The sequence below is a fragment of the Gavia stellata genome, chromosome 7, assembly GCF_030936135.1.
Source record: "Gavia stellata isolate bGavSte3 chromosome 7, bGavSte3.hap2, whole genome shotgun sequence".
Lineage (NCBI taxonomy): Eukaryota > Metazoa > Chordata > Aves > Gaviiformes > Gaviidae > Gavia > Gavia stellata.
In genome coordinates, this window is record NC_082600.1 from 4,928,358 (window position 1) to 4,949,082 (window position 20,725).

Consider the following 20,725-nt stretch of genomic DNA (forward strand, 5'->3'; position numbering starts at 1 on the left):
GGCACAGAGAAAAATGTGCATAAAACTCTTTATATTGAGATAAGATTGTGCCCCAAATAATTTAGAAGTTAATTCCCTGCATGTTAAAAGGCTAGGAAAAATGTGTTTTAAAAGTCTCAAACAAACAAAAAACCACACAAAAAGGAGAGTTAATTCTAGCACGAATATAAAACACCACCAGAGGTAACATCTCAAAGAGGTATAACATACATATCCAGATATTGAAACAGCCACTGCATGACTTGTAACAAAATATAGTTAGAGATAATTCAGGACCATCCTTTGCAGCAGAGGTACAGTATTTGCAGCATAAATGGTCCTACAAGGATTCACAGCCTTTCAGTTGTTTCCTGTGCTGCTCCATATTTATTCTACTAAACATATCTATTTCATAAAGATCCATTTCACTCCCGAGCCCCACTTTTCTCCTAACAGCAGTACATTCTGCATTGTAGGTGGAAAAAACATTTCCAAAATCCTATTCGTAGCTTGTAATTCTGTGACATCAGCATCATTGGAAATCCAGGAGGAGCCTACCTCATCGTTACATTTTTCATTTGCCATCAGAAGTCTTTTAACTGCACAAAGACTATGACAACAATTCACAATGATTTAGTTTAAAAGTGAGATGTAGGAACAAGTAAGAACAGACAGTGACACTGGACAGAACAATCTCCAGAGTGCATTTAGAGAATAACACAGTTTCAGCTCCTGATAAGTGTCAAGAATTCTTCACGGGTCTTTGGATCTTCCCGGAATACCCCCAACATTGTGCTGGTTACTGTTTTACTGTTCATTTTCTGTACCCCACGCATTACCATACACATATGCCTAGAAGAAATGAGAGGGGAGTCAATAAATCAGGCATACTCAAATGAAAGAAGTAACCTTAAGAGAGATGTTTCTTACACGGTCACCTTAAATTCTGGGGAAGTGACAAAATCTCCATATCCAGAATGGACATCTGTCTGTAGTACCTCGGCTGTCCCCTACAGAAAAGAAACTCGAATTCCCAGCCCCCTGCCTTCTCTCCTCAGATCCTAGGAAAATCCCACCTTTCCTAGGTGCATTCTGACCATGGGGACATACCTGCTGCTAGACCCATGCTTTGCCCTACCTGAGGAAGCAGAAGGTGCACCGAGGCAAAGCACGGACCCAGTGCAACTAGGACAGCTGACCACACTGCCAGTTGCCACATCTCTGCAGTGGATCAGGTAGGCCCCCACTTTAAATGGCTCCAACCCACCAGGCCATTTTGCTGAACGAGCGAGGATCACTCCTGCCTGCACTCTGCCTCATAAACAAGCACGGCACACAGCTACCGCAGCCAAGGAGGCAACACACAACAGCTCTACAGCACACAGCTGGAGTCACATGCAGCCCATACGCTACCACAGAACAGCTCAGAGTAACTTACGTAGCTTCAATAACCACTCCAACTCCAGCGGGCTGTAAGGCTTCTGTGATGGCTATTGCAATTTGTTTGGTAAGGCGTTCCTGGACTGAAAGAACAAGAGGGAGTTCAGATGCAGTGTTAAATCCAACTAGCATCAATGCACTGCCACTATCTGGACAGCAACATTGCATCCTCACTTTCAAGTGTGCCTGTTCCTCACCACCACCGCCCACCCAAGTACTGCTCTTCCTAAGTAAATTTTCTTAGTACCAAATCCTACCTTATGTTTTGTATCCTGAAACAGACCTTCCATTTGCTTGTTTATATTGGGAATAATTTCGCATTACACCTTTGCAGGAATTGCATTACCATGATTTGTTGTAACAGCTCTTACACTTCCTATTATGCAGTTAGATGTTCTTGCTTCTCTATTTTCTTTCAGTTTTTATGTAGCTGTTCACTGCCTTACTGCCGCACTATTCATTCCCTACACACAATTTCTCTTTTTAAGGAAAGGAAATGGAGATAAAAACGAGCAAATTAAGAGAGCCTATTGTCCTGCAAAGCTTTACTTCCTGCAGCTCTAGCAACCTCTATTCACCAGTCTGACACCTAATGGTCACTAAGACTTCTGTCTCCAAGAACGGGCCAAATTTAACTGCAGGACAATGAGAGCAAGCTGAGCCCAACCCACGGCCTCAGATCCTGCAGCTTCTCAGGGGCAGCAGGGAGGCTGTCCGTAACATGGCAGCTCTCGCTTCATCTCTTCAGACAAGAATTCTTGAAGGCATCTCTCAAATTATCTGTAGGAGAGTACATCTCCAGCAGCATCCAACTAGTTTAATTATTCCTGGCAGCTACTTCTTGGAGCACATTTATCCTTTGAATCAGTTACTGGCTTCATCTATTTTCATAGGCAGATTTTACCCTTCACTGGAAATGCAGAGCCTAAGTAAGATGACAGATGAGAAACACCTGTTCGAGAACACTGTGTTTTTCTTCACACTAAAATTTGCACAGCTGTAGTCCACCTACAATTACCAGTACCCTGAGCTGGCTAGCAAAGGACTGCACACAACAAAACCAAAAAATCATCGGTTTACCTTGTAATCTTCTACTGTATATTTCCACGATCCTAAAGGAGAAAGGAAAAAGACAGTGTTATAGTTATTCCTATCTGACCATTGTCCCATCTTCAGAATTAACTTGACACTATCAAACAAGATGACTGTACTGATCTGTGTCCTTCCTGGAATTGCATTTGAGGTCACACTGCTGCTCAGCCCCTGGCTGGCATTGCTGAAGGCCTTCCCTTAGCACATCACTGTGGTTAGTGACAGGTTCCCCCCACCTGCCACCCCAGAGACTATTTCAGGGGCAAACCTGTCACTTCTCCTTAGAGCTTCTTCTGTTGGCTGTTACTTTTGATTTACTTGTACCACCACCCACCTGCATCACACAGCTGCAGGGGAATCCATGCCTGAAGACTCCCTGAAAGCTAATCCTTGAACTGAGGTCAGACTACCTCCTTTTGCTTCAATCTAAACCAAGTGCTGTTTTAAGGACAATTCAGATATTGGGATTCCCAGAAGGCGACTGAAATTAAGCAAGAGATGTTTTGGATTCCTGCATTTAACCACAGATTTAACTAAGAACAATGAGACAGCACTGTGGGTTTTTTAAAGCAGATACTCTCCACCCATATATCTCACCATCCTTCACATTTCAGTGCAGGGATCACCTTAGTGCTCCTCTTGAACATGACTTCAAATTTAAGCCATTTGTGGGGCAATGGAAGCGATACTACCATCATTTATCACCGCGGTACTATAACCCACACATTTAAGAAAAGTCTTATAACTGCTCTGTAACTCAATGGGTTATTCATGCCAACCTCAAATGCTTAAATTACACATCAAGTGGCCATGTGAAGAAGTTGCTGTAGAAAGCTTCAATACCCATCTGGTCAGACTAGACAAAAAACAGACACTGGCTGGCAGCCTGAGGCATTAGTTACAAGAAACATTTCTGACAATGAGACTTGCCTGCTGTTTTGGAGAGAGAACTGCATGCAGACACTCACCTCCAGAAAGAAAATGGTTGTGTTATAGCTATTCTAAACAAAGCAACGTAATATTTAGATTAAACATATGGGTAGGAAACAAGCTGATGCTCAGAAATTTTTACACTGGTGTTGCATATAAGAAGTCCTATAAACGTTTTTATGTAAAAACAGTTATTTGCATTAGCATTTTCAAGCCTGAGCTTAAAATCCAAAGAAAGATGTTTGTTTACTGAATACAGGTCATCCACAACAACAGAAACTCACCACATTAGACTAATCCTATTATGAAAGATTAGGCCTACAGCACCAACAGCCTCACAAATCTTTGTTTGAACACTGGTTGCATTATATAGGGCACGAAAGAGAAGCACTATCTGGCCCACCAATCTCTTCATGGTAAGCACTCAAAAGCGAGTGAGGACTGAGAACATTTTGTTATACAAGAATCTAATCTTTTCATTATTGCAGTATATGGGAGTTTCACCCTAACTTGAAAAAGAGGCAAGATTTAACCTTTCAAGCACAGCGTAGGAAGCCTTGCACATATTCATGCATGTTTCTATACTGAGAATAAATAGTAGGAAAACTGTACACTTCTAGCACCATGTTGCCACTTGCATTAAAAATCACCAAAGACAGGTTTGAGCTCCTTTTTATATCTGCAATTCAGAGGTAACTAGAGACCAGAGCAAGCACACATCAACCGATGCATCTTTCAAACGCAATCCTTAATCCTGCATTCAAGCCCTGCAGAAATGAAACCAAGTGCTAAAGACAGTCTCTTCAGGAAGGATGTTCACCTTCAGAAATCCAACTTAAAAAAAAACCCTCACCACTTAAAAAGATCCAGCCACACGAGTGCCAGCCAACACACGACGCAAGCCATGAACTGCCACACAGACATCCCCAAGCATAAGCAGCTACAGAAGGCAAAGTCTTTCGCCCAGCAACTGCAGTGCTGTCAGCTCAGAACCTCATCCTACAGTTTCAGCACTTAGGTACAGCCACAGAAAACACGTACAAAAAAATTTAAGTGTTGAACTGCCTGTTTCAGCCTTTTAATCAGAGCCAAGTCCACTCCTATAGGCACTGCTAGAAGACAAGAAGATGGCCTCCCTGTAATATGAGTTATGTTAGCAAAGACGTAACCTCCAAGGGCCGTTCCACTTCCAAACCATATTCACAGTTGTGCAAGCAGAGCACAGAACAGAGCTGAATGACTTTAAAGAATTTTAGTGTCATATCCTACACATTTCTTACCCGCTAAGAGAACCCAGCAGGCATGCAGATTTACAAGGCTAATTCTCATTAGTATTATTGGAACTACAGCAAGATTAACAGACATTATCAGGGAAAGCATAAGCAAAACCTATGTGGTCTTTCTGAACTACAGCCAATTTTTCAGATTCGTTTCTCAAAAGAGACCCTTCCACTCTGGTCCCCAATAATCTGCTTATTGAAGAGGTCTACCATCCCCTTCCTCACCAGAACTAGAAAATGTCACTTGATAACAAGACTCAATGTAACAACTGATCCAAGGGCACTTGCTGACGAAAAAGTTACTTTACATAACAAATGGATTTCTCAAATGTATCATAATTGCTTTGTTTCTTAGGCTGAACCTTATCTGTAAAGTCTACCCCATGGCTCCCTCAGCAGGTCTCGAGTGAAAGAAAGAAATGCCAAATTTATCTGAAGAGTCAGCTAACAGATGAAAGCTTTAGATTCAATTTCTATCCATAGAACGTGGTCATTTACAGTTTGGAAGTTTTGGATTTTTGTTCTTATCGATCAATACACACACAAATAGTAAAGAGCTAGAGATGCCCCCTGGTTTTGGTGGCCTGCCTTAGAACGTGACCAAACTCTGTTGTTCTTGCTTCTGTGCTCCCTCCTGCAGACACCAATGCTTTGGATGAATGTACAAAAGCATTACAGCTCTACTACAGTCGACTGATATGAATTAACACAGAACTCTAAGACTTATCTGTCCTCTCCACAAAAAACATAATGCTGAGGATTGGTCTAAATCCAAATCCAGGACACAAAGTGGGCTGAGCTTTAGAGGGGGACCAGATTAGAAAGATTAGCACAGTTAGCACAGCTTGGAATCCTTTTTACAAATTAGCATCACTTTCATTACATTAACACTTACCTAGCAAGCTTGCTGAGGCCAAGTACTTGTTTGTTAGGAAGATAGCCAATATGTACCTAGACAGAGGAGAACAAACCATTAACAGAATCAAAACCACACTTCCAAATGCATATGAAACTCATGCAGAGAGAATGAGATGTACATTAGCCCCAGAACTAACTCTGGAACAGTCCAGAAGTCCTAGCATGTGGAAGGAACATGCCACCATGCAAGCCTGAAAAGTTGTGGAGCTAACGGAGACTGTAAATGCCTGGTGAGGTCAGTGTCCTGGTGAAGAGTAAGTAAGTTTTCTGAGGGGGAGAAAAATCACAACTCTTCAAGAGTCAAGGCTTATGTTCCAAGTCTCAGGAATGCTACAGAGTTCTACTACAATCGGGTACAAAAAGCAGTCTATTACTCAGCACAGTGCTGTTCATCTAAAATAAACATGCTTTTCTTTCAAGACCTAAAATGGATTTAGGGAGCGGGAGGGAGAGAGACTGTACTTTACTTCCAGTGAAAGTTCTGATGGCATGAAATACTTAGCCACCAAAATCAGGCTGCACTTACTGATTTTTTATTTTTTTTTCTGCTTTGGTAGTACCATAGATCACTGTATGATTAAGTCAACTGCCATCCTGCTCAAATACAGATTCGCTGAACATTCATACTGAACACGTAGTTGCACTAAGTCAGAATAAGTTCTTGAGAAGACAAGTGCTCAGATACGAAGGTAGGGGGAAAGCTGTTGAGCTTTTTGTTTTTAGAAAGCAACATAGGCTACTGAATTCGAGTGGGTTTACAGTTATAACAGATTATAAGCCAGCATTTGTGTCACTGTACCAGAGACTTGAAAAATTAGCCAAGATACAGTAGGGGAGTGTCAGTGTAGGATTCTGTCTTAGTGCTTTGCCTAGAGGCCCCATCTCAGAATCCTGTGTTGCTGTACCTGCAATTAGAGGTACCACAGTGCACCTAATTACCTGGCTAACTTGCTCATTCCTATCACTTCTGTTGGGTAATCAACCCACTGACACCTGAAAAGACATGAAACATTTCAGATAAAGTAAGAGACATAACTTAGAAATAAGCGTTGAATCCTGTTCCCCATAGAGTATTTTTGTGAATTTCTTAATTTCATTTAAGATAGAACTGCAAATACAAGACCTCCCGGTCAGTATTTGCAGCCTGTTTGATGTACCCAACAGGAGAATGGTTAGTCTGAGAATATTTAGAGGCATACCAAGTCATTTAGCAGACCATTATACGAGCAGGACCAATTCGGTGTTTGCGAGGAGATTTCTCCAAACCACACAGGCTAAACAGCTAGATGTAAAAAGAATGCATATATTGCCACAGGAGTAACGAAGAGAATATACACAGTACGTGTAACCAAGAATAACAGGCAAAATAGAAAGCTTGCACAGAAAAAGAAGTTACCTTGTTTTCCAGTATAAAATACTAGCAGTAAGAAAAGAAAGCAGATGAAATTGAGTTGACTCAACTAAATAACCAGGTGGTTTCTGTTCGGGTATTTTATTTTTGGGAGACAGTTTACTTGGAACGTATGTGGTACTGATTGAATTTTATAGACAACAAAAGCACTTGTTACTTTCTGGCCTGTGAGTACTTTATAGTAGAAGAGATGGATCAGAATAAGCTCCATCCTTCTGTGCTGAGATGGGAGTGAGGAGGCTGGGATCTGCAGAAGGGGCTACCCACTCCAAACTCTTCATGACATTTACAGTGGTTAACTTGAGAATTTTTATTTTATTTTTAAAGTTGTTGGCATCACAATTTCAACACCATCTGCAACACCAGCCCCCTTCATGGGAGTCCCAACCAAAGCAGCCTCCTGCTAGTCAATTTTGACCATCCCCTCCTTGACTGGGCTTGCTTATTTAAGATAGGGCTGCTAATCAGAAGGTTGTTCCACTCATGGGGGTTCCCAAAATGAATGTGCACTAGATAGCTCTGAGCCAGAAGCTGAATCCATGACAAAGCCAGCGTACAGGGTGAGCTGGTTTAATATCAAGATGTCTGCCCTCAAGGCTTGCTGCTGCTTCACAAAGAAGAGCTTTGATATGAAATGTCAGAAACCATTAGATTACTTAGACTAGGAAAGGTTGAGCATTACATTTTAGGAGCTTAAATCCAAATAAAACTCACATTAAGGAGGTCTTCCTTATTTGTATTCTGAAGATTAACTCCTAGAATCATAGCCGTAAGCAGTATTACTTACAGCTTTAAAAGCTTTGTAGTTACAGCTACAAAGTCTTTTACATGTACTTTAGGTCTTTTATCATGTATTCCCACATTTGTTTTGTGAGGAAGAGTTACCTTTCCAACAAATGGAACGAGGTGATGCTCACACAATGAGAACATGTCTATGTCCTTCACAATTACCATCTCATCATGATCTTCATCAAAGATGGCGTCATTCAGAACATCTGAAATTAAACATTCGCATTACAAAAAATAGATACATGCACAAGCATGGAAGGTTCTTCCAGCCAGTATCTGAGAAAGCTTGTAGCAAGAACATAGCTCTCTCAGAACTACAGATTTTAGGGTTAAGATATGGGAGGCAATTAAGGAATAACATCACAAGCACACTTTGGTTTGCATACGATCACGCAAGTGCCACAGTGCTACGTCAGACTACCTACGTGCTACAGCAGAAGTCAGCCTATAGTGTTTTATTTAAATAATAGATTGAGCCCAGGTTAGAACAAGTCTAGTCTTTGCAGAATTACTGACATCTTAAGAGCAATTAAGACTATGGCTGATAAAGCCAGTGCTGAGGACGAGAGCATATCTCAAAGCGGGCTTCCATTAGTGCTTCCACATACCACCAGCAAAGCTGAGCCTGAGGTTTAAGAAAAGCTAAGCCATCACAGCAGTTTCTTCAAACACCTCAACACCAGCATCACTGTTTTCAAGGAGACTTTGCATGCAAATAAGATATTCTTATTTCAGTCTGAGGCACACCAGCCAGCAGCTGTTTCGGCATACACAAAAGTTGGAGTCAGATCTGTATTCACAGACTGGGGAGACATTTGCTGTCCTGAACTGAAAGCAGGCATGCATATGCATGCTCCAGCCTAATTCTGCCTCAGAGTTAACAGAGAATTGAGGTAGAGAAACCCACAAAGATAGAAGGATGAAAAGACAGCTCAGTAAGAAAAGGAACATATAACGTGACACTTTGTTAGTCTCAGAGCTCAGCAGAACAGATCCTCGGCTGATTTTCCAGGTTTAGCAGTCCCCTGGTTACAGCAGACTATAGTCTCCACAAAGACTGCAGCGAGCTGGACCGTGCTTGCAGAGGTTAAAAGTAGAACAGTCGCAACTTAAGAGACCAAGCCTTTTGAAGGACAAGAGAGAAAAGCTGCACAGAAGAGAGAGATGAGAGAGAGAACAGCAAGAGAGGACTAGCTGTACAGAAGGGCTTATAATCAGAACAAGGAACTCTGGAAACAAGTTAGCTTGAAGCCACACTGACTACTTGGAGTTACTTCCAGGAACCAGAGTCACATACACCATGGCCAGAAGGGGAAGCAGGGTGCTCAGGGACTGCCCTGCTTCATCCGTGGTTGAGCTTAGCACCTGCAGTGGCGATTACACAAATCTAATAGTTGTGTCTGCTCTACTTGCCTTTATGCCTTCCCCTGACATGCACGTACACCTAATGGCCACCATCTGTTGTCGATAACGTATCATCATCATGGAGCATTTTAATTTCCTGCTTGCTATCAGCACTACACAGGTAACCCTGGAAACTGCGCAAGATGTTCTGCCTGCGACGCACGTTCTTTCCTGAGAACGGCTGGCAACCTGCAAGACAGTGAGGCTGAACCCCTGAAGGCTTTTGATCAGGTCAGAGAGCAGGAGCAGGGGGCACAAAATAGGCCAGGAAACAACTCTGTAAAGGCACACGATTTTGTTCTTCAAATTTCAGAGTCTAGTCTACACCAAACGCTGCCAGAGAGGATTTTGATTGCATTGGGAACATCATGCAGGTGTATAACTATGAATTCAGCCAGGAATAGCGCGAATGCAAACCAGAGAAGGGTCATAGGAGAGGGAAGGGAAGACAGGGCAGCCGTCTGGGTTCTTAGCTCCCTCCTGCAGCACTCTGCAGACGTGCCATTTCTACAGCACAAAGGCAAACAGTAGTTTCACAAAACCTGATACTATGCCCAGCATTATTAAAACAAAATCCAAACGGATCCATGAAGTGTCTCCAGAGTGACTGCTGCTGTTATTAGACCACCAGCTTCATTCATACCAGCCTTGCCAGAAGCGTATCAGAGCCCGATGTTAGATATGGATTTACGTCAGCATACTCGCAAAGCAGACTGTTCAGAACAATTAGAAATGGCCACGTTCTTATCTAAAGTCATGGTAATATGTGATGCAGCATAAGGCCAAAGCCTGTGAAGTCTTATATATATATATATGTATGTGTATACATATAGAAACTTATTCATATATAAAGTACATCTGACTAGATCCTTACAGACTTCATCTAAGGAACCTAAGTCTATATTGGAATGCTGAAGAGCCACACTGTATCATGGAGACAGCTGTTAGCCCTATTTTGATGCCAGGGGAAAAAAACAAGGTTAAGTGACCTGTGAAGTACCACACAGGCAACTTCAGAAACAAAATGCATCCTTCTCATGGCTAAAGCAATCAAACAGCAACACAAAGGTCATCCATCCTTCTTGCATATCCCCTCTTAGACTACAGCCCAGAGCCACAGCAGTTTGGGCAATGCCCCTCTCAGCCAAGGGAGTTTTAGAGGTGCGTAAAACAGATCGGTGCATCAAGAATATAACCACAGAGCCGTGGGGTGCTTCGCTCTTCTCATTTATATAGGTCTTGCCAATTTTGCATCTTAGATTTGTTGAATATCAGCAGCAAGTTGCAGCCAGATCACAGATGATACCTGCTCAGCTGCATAATCTCTGCAGTTGTGCCTGCAGTAAGATGCACTGATTTTAAGTCAGCACCAGTTACTCCTTGAGAAGGAGGGCCAGAGGCCATAAAGGAAGAAGAAACAAGCTTAGTGTTAGCCCCTCCAATAACCCTTCACAACTGTCAGATAGTACAGGGACACAAGGTAAAACAAAACATGAAACTGAAGGCTACTACCTGAGTAAATTACCACAGTGTTAAGAGAGCTCCAGTCACCCCTGTCCTGCTCCAGTCCCTCCTGCTCACACTTCACAAGCCTGTTGTCCTGAAAATAAGCATAGCTTGAAGCCTGTCTAGCCCCATACCTCCCCCTTTGAAATCCAAGCCTTGTGTTGACAACAGAGAGTTAGGTAAGAGTAGCTGTGAGAAGATGCTGTGCTATGTCCCACCGCAGCACTTGTTTTCAGTAATTACACAGGAGAGACTTGTTTGGCAGAGACTCAAATGCTTCGTGCAAAGAGGCAATACCATTTTATCTAACTTTGTCTGCTTTTTTTTTTTCAGTCATTCAATTTGCAACAACATCAAATGGGGCCCTGACAAGCTCAGCCTGTGGCCTGCAGCACATGTTCTGGAGAACTTAGAGCTGAAAGGACAGAAGGGGAAACAGGGCCTCAGATTAACCAGGCCAGAAGCAAAGTTGGGGACAAATTTGTGCCTCTTTTCCTGTTCTTTCATTCTATCTACTAGGGCACATTGCCTGCTTCACTAGCTTGATTTCAGTTTCCTCATTTGGAGGCCCCAAAACATTTGCTCTTGCCACTCAGGAAAAGACCCAAAAGTCATGCTGTCCCTCTCCAGGCCTGTCCCAGTTCACACAGAGCAACGTGGCTGTTACACTGGCTGCGTCCCTCAGCTCTAGAATACCTGGCTGCACCTCAGCTCCAAAATACCCACCTGCACTTCTAATGCAACTGCATCTTTTCCATCCCTTCCTCCTGTGGTACCAGGGTCTTCAAAGCAAAAGCATAGAAGTCAACAGGGCTTTTAGAGGGAAGGAGGGCTGGAAGGACAAGAGGAAATGGCCTCAAGTTTTACCAGGGGAGGTTCAGGCTAGATATGAGGAAAAATTTCTTCACTGAGAGTGGTGAAACACTGATATAAGCTGCCCAGGGAAGTGGGAGTCACCATCACTGGAGGTGTTCAAGGAACATGTGGACGTGGCATTGTGGGACATGGTTTAATGGGCATGGTGGTGTTAGTTGATGGTTGGACTTGATGATCTTACAGGTCTTTTCCAACCTTAGTGATTCTGTGATAAATATTGCTAGCTTGGTTTCCTGACAAAGCAAGGCACCTGCAGCTCAGATGGGCTTCCCTTCAACAGGCTACTTTTCCTTAACACAAAAAGGAAATTTGTCCTCTCACACACTTTCACTCTCGCCAAGTACCACCTACGTAATCAGTAGGATAGGACTAGTGTCTCCTTTGCTAGCAAGAAGATGGAGATGTTCATACATCATCCCTTGGCCTCTCAGGGTCATACCTCCCCTCACTCTGCTTTTATTAGTCACAGCGGTGCTCAAGTGCTGCCACCAAGCCCTGTCTGTAAGCCAAAGAAGACTACAAATAACATCATTTTCATTCTCCACCACCCCAGAAGAGCTAAGGGAATTTACTGTTTAAGTCCTTAAGCCTAGACACATCATGTTAATGAAAAGCTAAGATTTTAATTAAAATATATGGCTGGGAGGAGGGGCACAAGAACAAACATTGTATGTACGGTCAGGGTGCTCTCCAGATTATTCCAGCTGCCCTTTCCTTCAGCCCAGAGTTCCAGTCCTGTTGTAGAAACTTCAGTGCACTGTTGAAACTGAACAGTCACCTCTGCTGTAAGTTAACTCCTGAAACAGAACAGAATTAATTTTCCCCTTTATCTTCAAAAAGGGTTGATAAAAGCAAAAAAAACAGAATTGGATGAAGACAGAATGAGAAAGACCTTTCAGGATTTTGCGTCAGAGCTAAGCAAAAAGACCTGTTGCTATAGAAACTATTTGCATGGCTTTAATGTGACACAGGAAAGCAAAAGCACCTCTGGCAACCAAAGAAGCTAGAGCCCACCCAGCAGCTGGCTCAGCAGGTGAAGGGAATGAAGGATGGCAGCACTGTATCAGCTTCACAGCACTTCACATGTCCCATTTTTACTATGCCTATGAGACAGAAGACTGAAGTGATGTAGGTTGTTCTCACTATGAGATAAAGTACTTCCCTGCGGTGTTAAGTTGCCCCACTACTCCACTTCAGAGGAGTCAGACTGGGGACTGTTCAGTGTCAAGAAGATGAAGGCAGTCTCAGAGATTCCCTGATACTGTTCCTTGAGCTCACCCATCCTGGCACTGACATAAGGCACATGGTTCTCCTGATACCCATTACCCAGCTCCAGATTGTCCTCACAGACAGCCCCTATGCTCTCCACAGTGACCCGTGAGTCCCATAAGCTGCAGCAGGCAGCTGAGGCCATCAGAGGAATGGGTTCAGGCCAAGGGAGGCAGATGCCCTATGAGGGTGGTGGGGCAAGTCACACACTACCAATGCCCATCAGTTTGTTCAAACTAAAGTACAGGCTGAGGTCAGGTACCTCCTGCTCTCCTGGAAACACAGACTGAGTTACACCAAAACCAATGGCAGGGGACCTTGCCTGAACTAGGAACATGTCATGGTTTGGAGGATACTCCAGAACAGCAGTGCCATGAGCCAGAGACCAAAAGCTAGCCATTCATTAAGGTAGAATCAGCTGGAGTATGTTGGCAGATACCTTTGACCATCTTTTCTGAGAAGTTCCTCTTCCTCTAAAAATATATGTAATTGACAGAGCAGGAGTCATGAGCTTAACAGCTGAATGTGTGGTAGGGAAACCAACAGACTACAGGGTCAGAATTAAATCTGGAAGGAAATGGCTGTAAAAACCTTTCAGTTGCTGCTGGGTAAGCAGGAAGATGTAGAGTCAAAACTCAAATTTGTTATTTATTCATGTGATGACAATACAGGATAACTGCAGTTAAAGAAAATATTCCAGACAACATAAGAAAATTATTGCAGCCTTTCAGTGTTAAAAAGGTACCAGGAATTTATTATTCATACAGAGAAGAGAATTAAGCTACAAAACCACTCACTCATATAAAGAGAGTTTGTATTGCTGCAGAAAGTTAATGACTTCAAGTTGCTAAGAAAGGGGGTGGTCTGGGTATGCCAATTCACAACAGAATTACCATTTGCTTCAAGAAGTCTTGAAGAGCTCTAGAAAAGGACACAGTCTAAGATGCCACATTACTATTTAAATAGGCAATAGAGTTCAAAAGCTGCAGAGAAAAATAAATGGGCACTATGTGGCTTCCTTGCACAACATACCTTCCTAACAGGAACCAAAAAACTCAGACACAAAAGAATTCACAAGTTTATGACTAATATTTCAGATTTCATCACTGTGACACCAAAAGGACTAGAAACAGACATTCAACTTCAGACAGGAACATTTGCTTCAGAAGCAAAGCTTAATTCCTCAGTTACCAGAAGAGAGGTGAACCAGATGTATAATTTAAGGCACATTTCATAAAAGCAAAGATGGAAAAAAGCATTATTGCTATTCAACTAATTCTGGCCATCAGTTGTACAGATTTGTTTATTTTCCTATAAGACACTTTCCGTGTTGTAGTGAGAGACTCAAGTCTATTCATAAGAGATCAGTTATTGCAGACTCTCAGATGAAGCTACGATTAGGTTCTAGAAGTTGTCCTCTGCCAGGAGGTTTATTAATATGAGGGAAAGCAGGGTTACGGAGATGCTCATTAAAATGTATCAGGATTTTCAATAACCATGGCAATGCCTCATGTCATAGACGGTGCTGAAAGTCCCCCCATCCACACTTCTTTCTGAAACTAAAACAAAGGAAAATCAGAGAAGATGAAACAACACTTTGGAAAAGCAACATGAAGAGATCAGAAGCCTTTAACAGTTAAGATCCAAGAGGTTAAGACATTTATTAAAATTCCCAACAAAACCCCAAACAAGCTTAACAAATCTGGTATTACTTGAGCATTAATGGGCAGGGGAGATCATCCTGGGAAGTCCTACAGTCCTAGTTCCCAGCAGAAGTTTCACGGCACCGAGTACCTGTTTCAAGCATGGTAGGCTTCACCCATGCAGGGGTAGAGACTGAGGAAAGAAGCCCTGAAGAACCTTACTCTGAACAACCCTGTATCTCCCACCCTCTGGTTTACAAGAAACAAGCCATGGCCATACCACAATAATGCTGACATTTAAGTTATTAATAGGTTAGACTGTTGCATCTATGAGAAGCGAGAGAACTAGCAGTACCCTTGCTTCCAGGAAAGAATGAAGCAACTCACCAGCTCTTAGCAAAGGGCAGTGCTGCTGATCAAACAGCCTTATTTGTTTAAGGCGCTGCCTGTCTGTTTTTACGTAGTGATGCTTAGCATCTCTCACCCACAGCTTGGAAAAATTTATAAGCTTACACCATTGTTGTTATCTGTCAAAATACCAAATCCACACAGACAAGAAGATGAAGAAAAGAGTATTAAGGTTGCTTTTTTTTCACCCTTCACCATAGGAAAAGCACATAAACTAATGAGAGGGGAAAAGCAACATACACAGAGTTCAGCAGGCATTAATCTGCTGTATGAGACCTAACTAGTTGTTATTTGCTTTAAAATAAAAGCTGCACAGTAGAGTCACTTAGCTTCCAGGCAAATAAGGCATACATGCAGCCTTTCAAACCACAGAGGTTCAGAAAGCAAAGTTAACCTCTCCCAGTATTTCTGATTTTCATTTCCCTATTAAACATGCTGAAAGGACAGCTGAACCTGCCAACATGCTTGAAAGCTAACACACCTACCAGAAAAAAAGTCTTCCAGCTTTTATTCATGTAACAACTATTACCATTACCAGCAAGTACACTGTTTAACAAACACACCATTTTGCTTAGGGTGCTTACGGGTGATGAAAACAAGTTAACTTCCTACTGCAGATGCAGGCAGCTTGTTCAGCCCTGTGCCTAATGTTTCCTTAGGATTACACAATCGGAACCAACTCCTTTACAATTTACCTTCTGAAGTTAGCATCCTTGACACTCCATGTAACTGACACTGTTTCTGTAACTTATCAGTTGCTCTGCTTAGCAAGATTGATTCTGAAGTCTTCAGCTTCAGTTACAAGGTAGTACTGTCTGCAATCTTGCATCTCCATGTGTTCACTCATTTACCGCATTTGCAATCTCTTGTGCTTTGTAGCATTTATATATAGAATCATAGACAGCGCCTCCAAGTATGACATTAAGCCTTTAGTAAAAGGAGGGACAGATCTCTCAAGGGTTAGCCTTTTTGTGTGGCAGGCAATTGCCTGAACCAACTATAAGAAAGTTACAGGCAACCAGCTATCAACAGTCTGGTTCACCTTTATTAACCAAGAGAACAGGTTACTATTTTGCAATATAATTCACTCCCAAAAGTATGCAGCTGATAGATCTGACCCTGGAAAAGAAAACCTGTTCTTGGATGCTCGTGCAGAAGCACTGCATGAAATTGAGAAGTGAAGCTTTCAGTATCTTGTCTGCTCTGCCATCCTTACCAATACATAAAGCAGTTTCTGCTGTAATGGCTGTTAGTCTACACAGATGCCCAAGTGTGAACTGCTAGCATTTTTTAATCTGGTCCCCAGGTGGATTTTACTTGAAATCACTGGAGGCATTCTTGCTCCTCCAATGAAAGCTTGACTAGTACTACAGAAGTGAGATCAATACATTTGAATACATTTTCTCAAAGAAAGAGGTTGAGGCCTTTAGTAAACCTAGGATTAACAGGAGAAAAGACATAATCTAGAAACAGCACGAGCCAGATTTAGACATTTAGCAAGTAAACTCTACTAATGGCTCTCAAATACAACAGTGACCAGCTGCAGAACACAGATAACAAAGATGAATAGGAGGTAAATCAGGAACACTCTCTGCACTATTGAAAACAAGCTATGAAATACACACACAGTGGAAGCTGGAAAGCGGAATCAGCTTCTCTGCTACTCACGTAAATCTGAATGGAGAGAAGGGACAGAACTTACATGTAATCTTCCCTACAATACTACAAAGTTAAGCTAGGGAAAGTATAAAAATATAATCAGGTGTCATGGAAGCAAAATGACAACACCCAGGAAGGGAGATCAGTGTCCAGCATATTTAACCAAGCCCCAAATGTATTATGTTCTCAGACACACAACAATCAAGAAGATCGAGAAAAAAGTTTGTTCTTAAGGATGAATTATCAATCGAGGCTCAAAAAGAAAAACAATACCCATTTGCTGACTGTTGAAACCACACATCAGCTTGGCAGCTTCCAAAGGCATTCCTTAAAACCAAAGGAACCAGGGTTCCTTAAACCATACTCCCCGCTCACACCACTTGGTCATCTTCTCCTCCCACGCCACCACGGAGGACAGACTGCGGCAGAGCAGGTATGGCCGTCATCCCTCCCCGTACCAGAAAGCTTCCAGCAACCTGACCACACTCAAAAGCGTTCAGTGACAAGTGAGAGCAAGGCACCACTCAAATCACTAACCTCTGAGACCAGTGGGCAGCATTCAAGGCAGTCAAGCTTAGTTTTATGACAAACCACATAACCCCCATGTTCTTGCTTACTGCGAGTGAGGCTCAAACCAGCACATTGAACACCAAAGACCTCCTGCAGTGTACTTGCAACTTTACACTCTCCAGCCTTCACTGTATTTCATAATTTGGGAATATATCTATTACATCATTTTTTGTATTCCCTTACGGAAAATTAAAATGCCATCAGAAACTAATTGCTTTTCTCCTGCCTACCTAAGGCAGATACTCAAGCAGACAAACTCTGAAGGCTGATTTTAAAGCCTGTAGCTGTACTAACATTCACTACCTTGGTTTGTCTTTGTCACTCTTTTCTGGCTGCACAGTTTGGCAACGTTTCCACATACTGGCAAGGGTTGTGAGCTCAGCTGGGGCTGGCTGAAGAGAGGTGCCTGTTGCAACACACCTTGCTTCTAGCCCTGTGTTTGTACAATCACTACCACAGAGCTTTTACTTGAAAAACATAATAGCTGTAAGCCCCACCATTTCATATCTGTCTGCTATCTTCTGCCTGTTGGCGAGTAAATTTGAACACACACCTCACATCCCACAAATCATTGCTTTAACCTCCGCCTATCCAGACAGTTCCACCTAAGGAACAGAATAAGCTGCAAAATAAACCTGAGAAAACAAGAGGTCAGGGGCTGCTTTGTTGTGGTTTTTCTTGCTTTTACAAGCCAGTTCTGGTCCCATTCACAGCCTGGCTAGGCAGGCATATTAGTATAGCCAAGTGAACTGCACACCACCAGAGACAAGTGGCAGGAACTGCAGTCTCACAGCTAGCTTTGTTCCCAAAGACTTTGTAGTTGTTGGCTCTAGGTTTCATGATGCATTTAAAACTCTCCCAAGTGGAAGTTACTCCTGTATCAACTCTCCCAGCCAACTCCTCATCCACTAGTCATTTTGCTCGCTTCTGTGGACTTGTCCTTCAGCTACAGCTCTTTCCTCTGTTTGGCTAGTAAGAGTGGGAAGACTGGAAGCTGGGCATTGTGTAAGAAGAGGTGAGTAGCTGGAAAGTAAAAGGATTCCCCACCTGACACAGGAAGGGATGTTAAGATCACAGCTACATTTTATTTCCCAGAAAGAAAAAAAGCAGTCCAAGAGTACAGCACCTAGCAGTGACACTTTCTGCTCTTGGATATGATACAGGTCTCTCCCAGGTATGGATATTCAGGGGAGGGGACTATCCAGAACTACTCTGCTTAATGAAATGTATGTGAAAGATTGGGACAAACTGTTTGGGTCTCAGAGAATCTACACTGAAGCAGAAAAAACCTATTAAAAACCTTAAGGGAACGCGCGGCTCTGCACACAAAGCTGGCAGCAAGATGAGAGTCCTTAAGATGGGCAGCAACCTCATCCAGGTTCAGCAGAGAAATTCATGCTCAGAAACTATCACTAAAAAATCCTTCTGCTAGAGACTGGCAGGATGACTGAGAGACCTCCTGTGTTTTACAGCAGTAAAGAGACACACGGAATCCCCAAAGGAGGAAAGTTATTTCCACTAGACAAAGGATTATTCTGCGAGACCCTGTGAAACCTCATCTCAAACACACCGTGCAGCAGGACTAAAGGAAGAGGGGAAGAGGATGGCCACTGCAGCCCAGAGCCTATTCCCAGATGTATACCTGAAAACCTGGTTTGGTCAGAACAGCAAAACAAATATCAAGGCAGAAACACTGTTCCTGGGGGAAGCCAGGACACGACTTTGGCACAGGAGTATTAATTGGACATGAGTAAGTTAAGGGTGGAAGTTACACACTATCTGATTTCAGAAGAGCCAACAGTTGAGAAGTGAAAAAGAAACTAAACACAAAATCCAACCTTTAAGTTGAAGCACAGTGCACTTAGGAAAAGGACTCTGACATGTTAAGCAGAAGCTCCCTGGTGCCAACCATCAGCACAGTTCAGCCTTTTCATTCAGCTGCAACACCCCGATGCGGTTCTGGGGCACTCAATACACCAGTGCTGTACTCAGGAGAGCAGAACACACTCAGCTCCTTTCTGATTCACATTCAAAGGTCCTTGCTGACAGTGTTTGCATCACTTATGCACTAACAGGAACTTGCCTTTCACTGTAAGGGGGAATTCCCCAGCTTCTCAAGCCCTTTTTTACTGTTTGTACTGGGTACAGTCCTTAGTGGAAGGGCTGAGAAGAGGAAAATTCATGTAGAAAATTAAGTTTTCAAGCAGGATTGACCCTGCACTGAAACCAAGAGACAGCTTTGGAGTTGCTGGTGATGAGGAGCACAAATCCCACCCAGTTCCCCTCCTCCTGCCCTCAGGGAGGGCCTGTGGCCAGCAAGCAGATAAGACAGTCGCCTGGGGCAGGGATGTGAACCTGGGGTACATCTGTATGCCTGCATTCACTGCAGGGACCCTGAGATGGGGCTGGGGTCTCCCCATCCGCCTCCTTTCTCCTTGCCTTGCTTCCTCAAGTTTCATTCCCACCTTTGAAAAAAACTCACCTGATAAAAGCATCAGCAGAATGGGACCCTTGAGAAAAATCGAGCCACCCATGTCTGCTAATACACACAAGTGTTCCTACCCACTGCTGGAGACAGTCCAGCTCAGCCAGGAGAAGGTACAGTCAACAAGTGCCAGAGCTTGAAAGTTTGCCTCAGAAAAGGGAAAGGAAAAGCACTCGCTGCACTCACCGAAACCAGAAGCACAGAAGTTTATGACAGACAGAACGTGAACTTTACCGGCATGGAGTTTAAAAAAATAAACTGGGGGTGACAGAGTCCCCAAGGTACAGGTGTTCCCAGCACACACTGCTGATGACTTACTGACAAGGAGCACCGGATGGACAGCACGGCGATGGGGCAGTGGCAAAGCCCGTTTTAGGAGCTAAGGTGGGAAGCCGGCACCACGGCTGCTGTCAAAGCAGCAGGCTCCAGCCCCGCCCGGAGCCCTCCCCGGGGTGACACCCGCCCGCCCCGGGGAAGCGCTCCCTACCCGAGATGGTCTCCTGGTAGCCCTTGGTGAAGAACTGCATGGCGGTGGCCGCCCTCCAGGGCGTCTTCAGCAGCCCCTGCCGCTCGGGGTCCTCGCCCAGCGAGCGCAGGATGGTGGTGTAGGCGGCGGCCAGGCTGGGCAGGCTCAGCTCGTTGTCCTCCTCGCTGCGGGGCCGCTCGTCCCGCCAGCCGTCCCCGCTGCCGCCGCCGGGGGGGACGCGCGGCTTCTCGGCGCCCGCCGACGGGGAGGCGGAGGGCGGCGGCGGCCTCTCCTGCCGCGCATACCCGTTACAGCTCCGCGCCGCCTCCATGGGCGCCGGCAGGGCCCGGCCGGCCCGTCGCCGCGCGGGCAGCGCGCTGTGGCGGAGCCCGTCGCCCTCAGCGCCCCCGCCCGCCCCGGCCCTCAGCCCGCCGCTGCCTCAGCGCTCCCGCCCGCCGCCTCAGCCGCCCGCTTTATACCGCCCGCGCCGCTGCCATTGGCCGCCGAAGCCGCGACGTCACCCGCGGTGTCATGAGCCGGCCGGTCTCAGCCCGCCGCGGCGGGGGCCGCTGGGCAGCCCCGGGGACCGGCGGGGATCCC

General features: G+C 44.2%; 1 protein-coding gene across 1 annotated transcript; it reads right to left on the minus strand.

Annotated features, from left to right (window-relative positions):
* Window positions 1-704: 704 nt before the first annotated feature.
* Window positions 705-20,456, minus strand: GCH1 (GTP cyclohydrolase 1). Its single transcript, XM_059819895.1, has 6 exons — window positions 20,147-20,456; window positions 7,936-8,045; window positions 5,617-5,672; window positions 2,500-2,531; window positions 1,418-1,502; window positions 705-831 (listed from the first exon to the last, which is right to left on the minus strand). The coding sequence occupies exons 1-6, from the start codon at window positions 20,454-20,456 to the stop codon at window positions 705-707; spliced, it is 720 nt and encodes a 239-aa protein (XP_059675878.1).
* Between the last annotated feature and the right edge of the window lie 269 nt (window positions 20,457-20,725).

Coding starts and splice junctions, on each gene's coding strand:
- GCH1 (XM_059819895.1), bottom strand. CDS start 20,456: ATGGAGGCGGCGCGGAGCTGTAACGGGTATGCGCGGCAGGAGAGGCCG. Junction 8,046..20,146: donor CTACCAGGAGACCATCTCGG/GTAGGGAGCGCT, acceptor GTTTAATTTCAG/ATGTTCTGAATGACGCCATC. Junction 1,503..2,499: donor ATACAGTAGAAGATTACAAG/GTAAACCGATGA, acceptor TTGTTCTTTCAG/TCCAGGAACGCCTTACCAAA.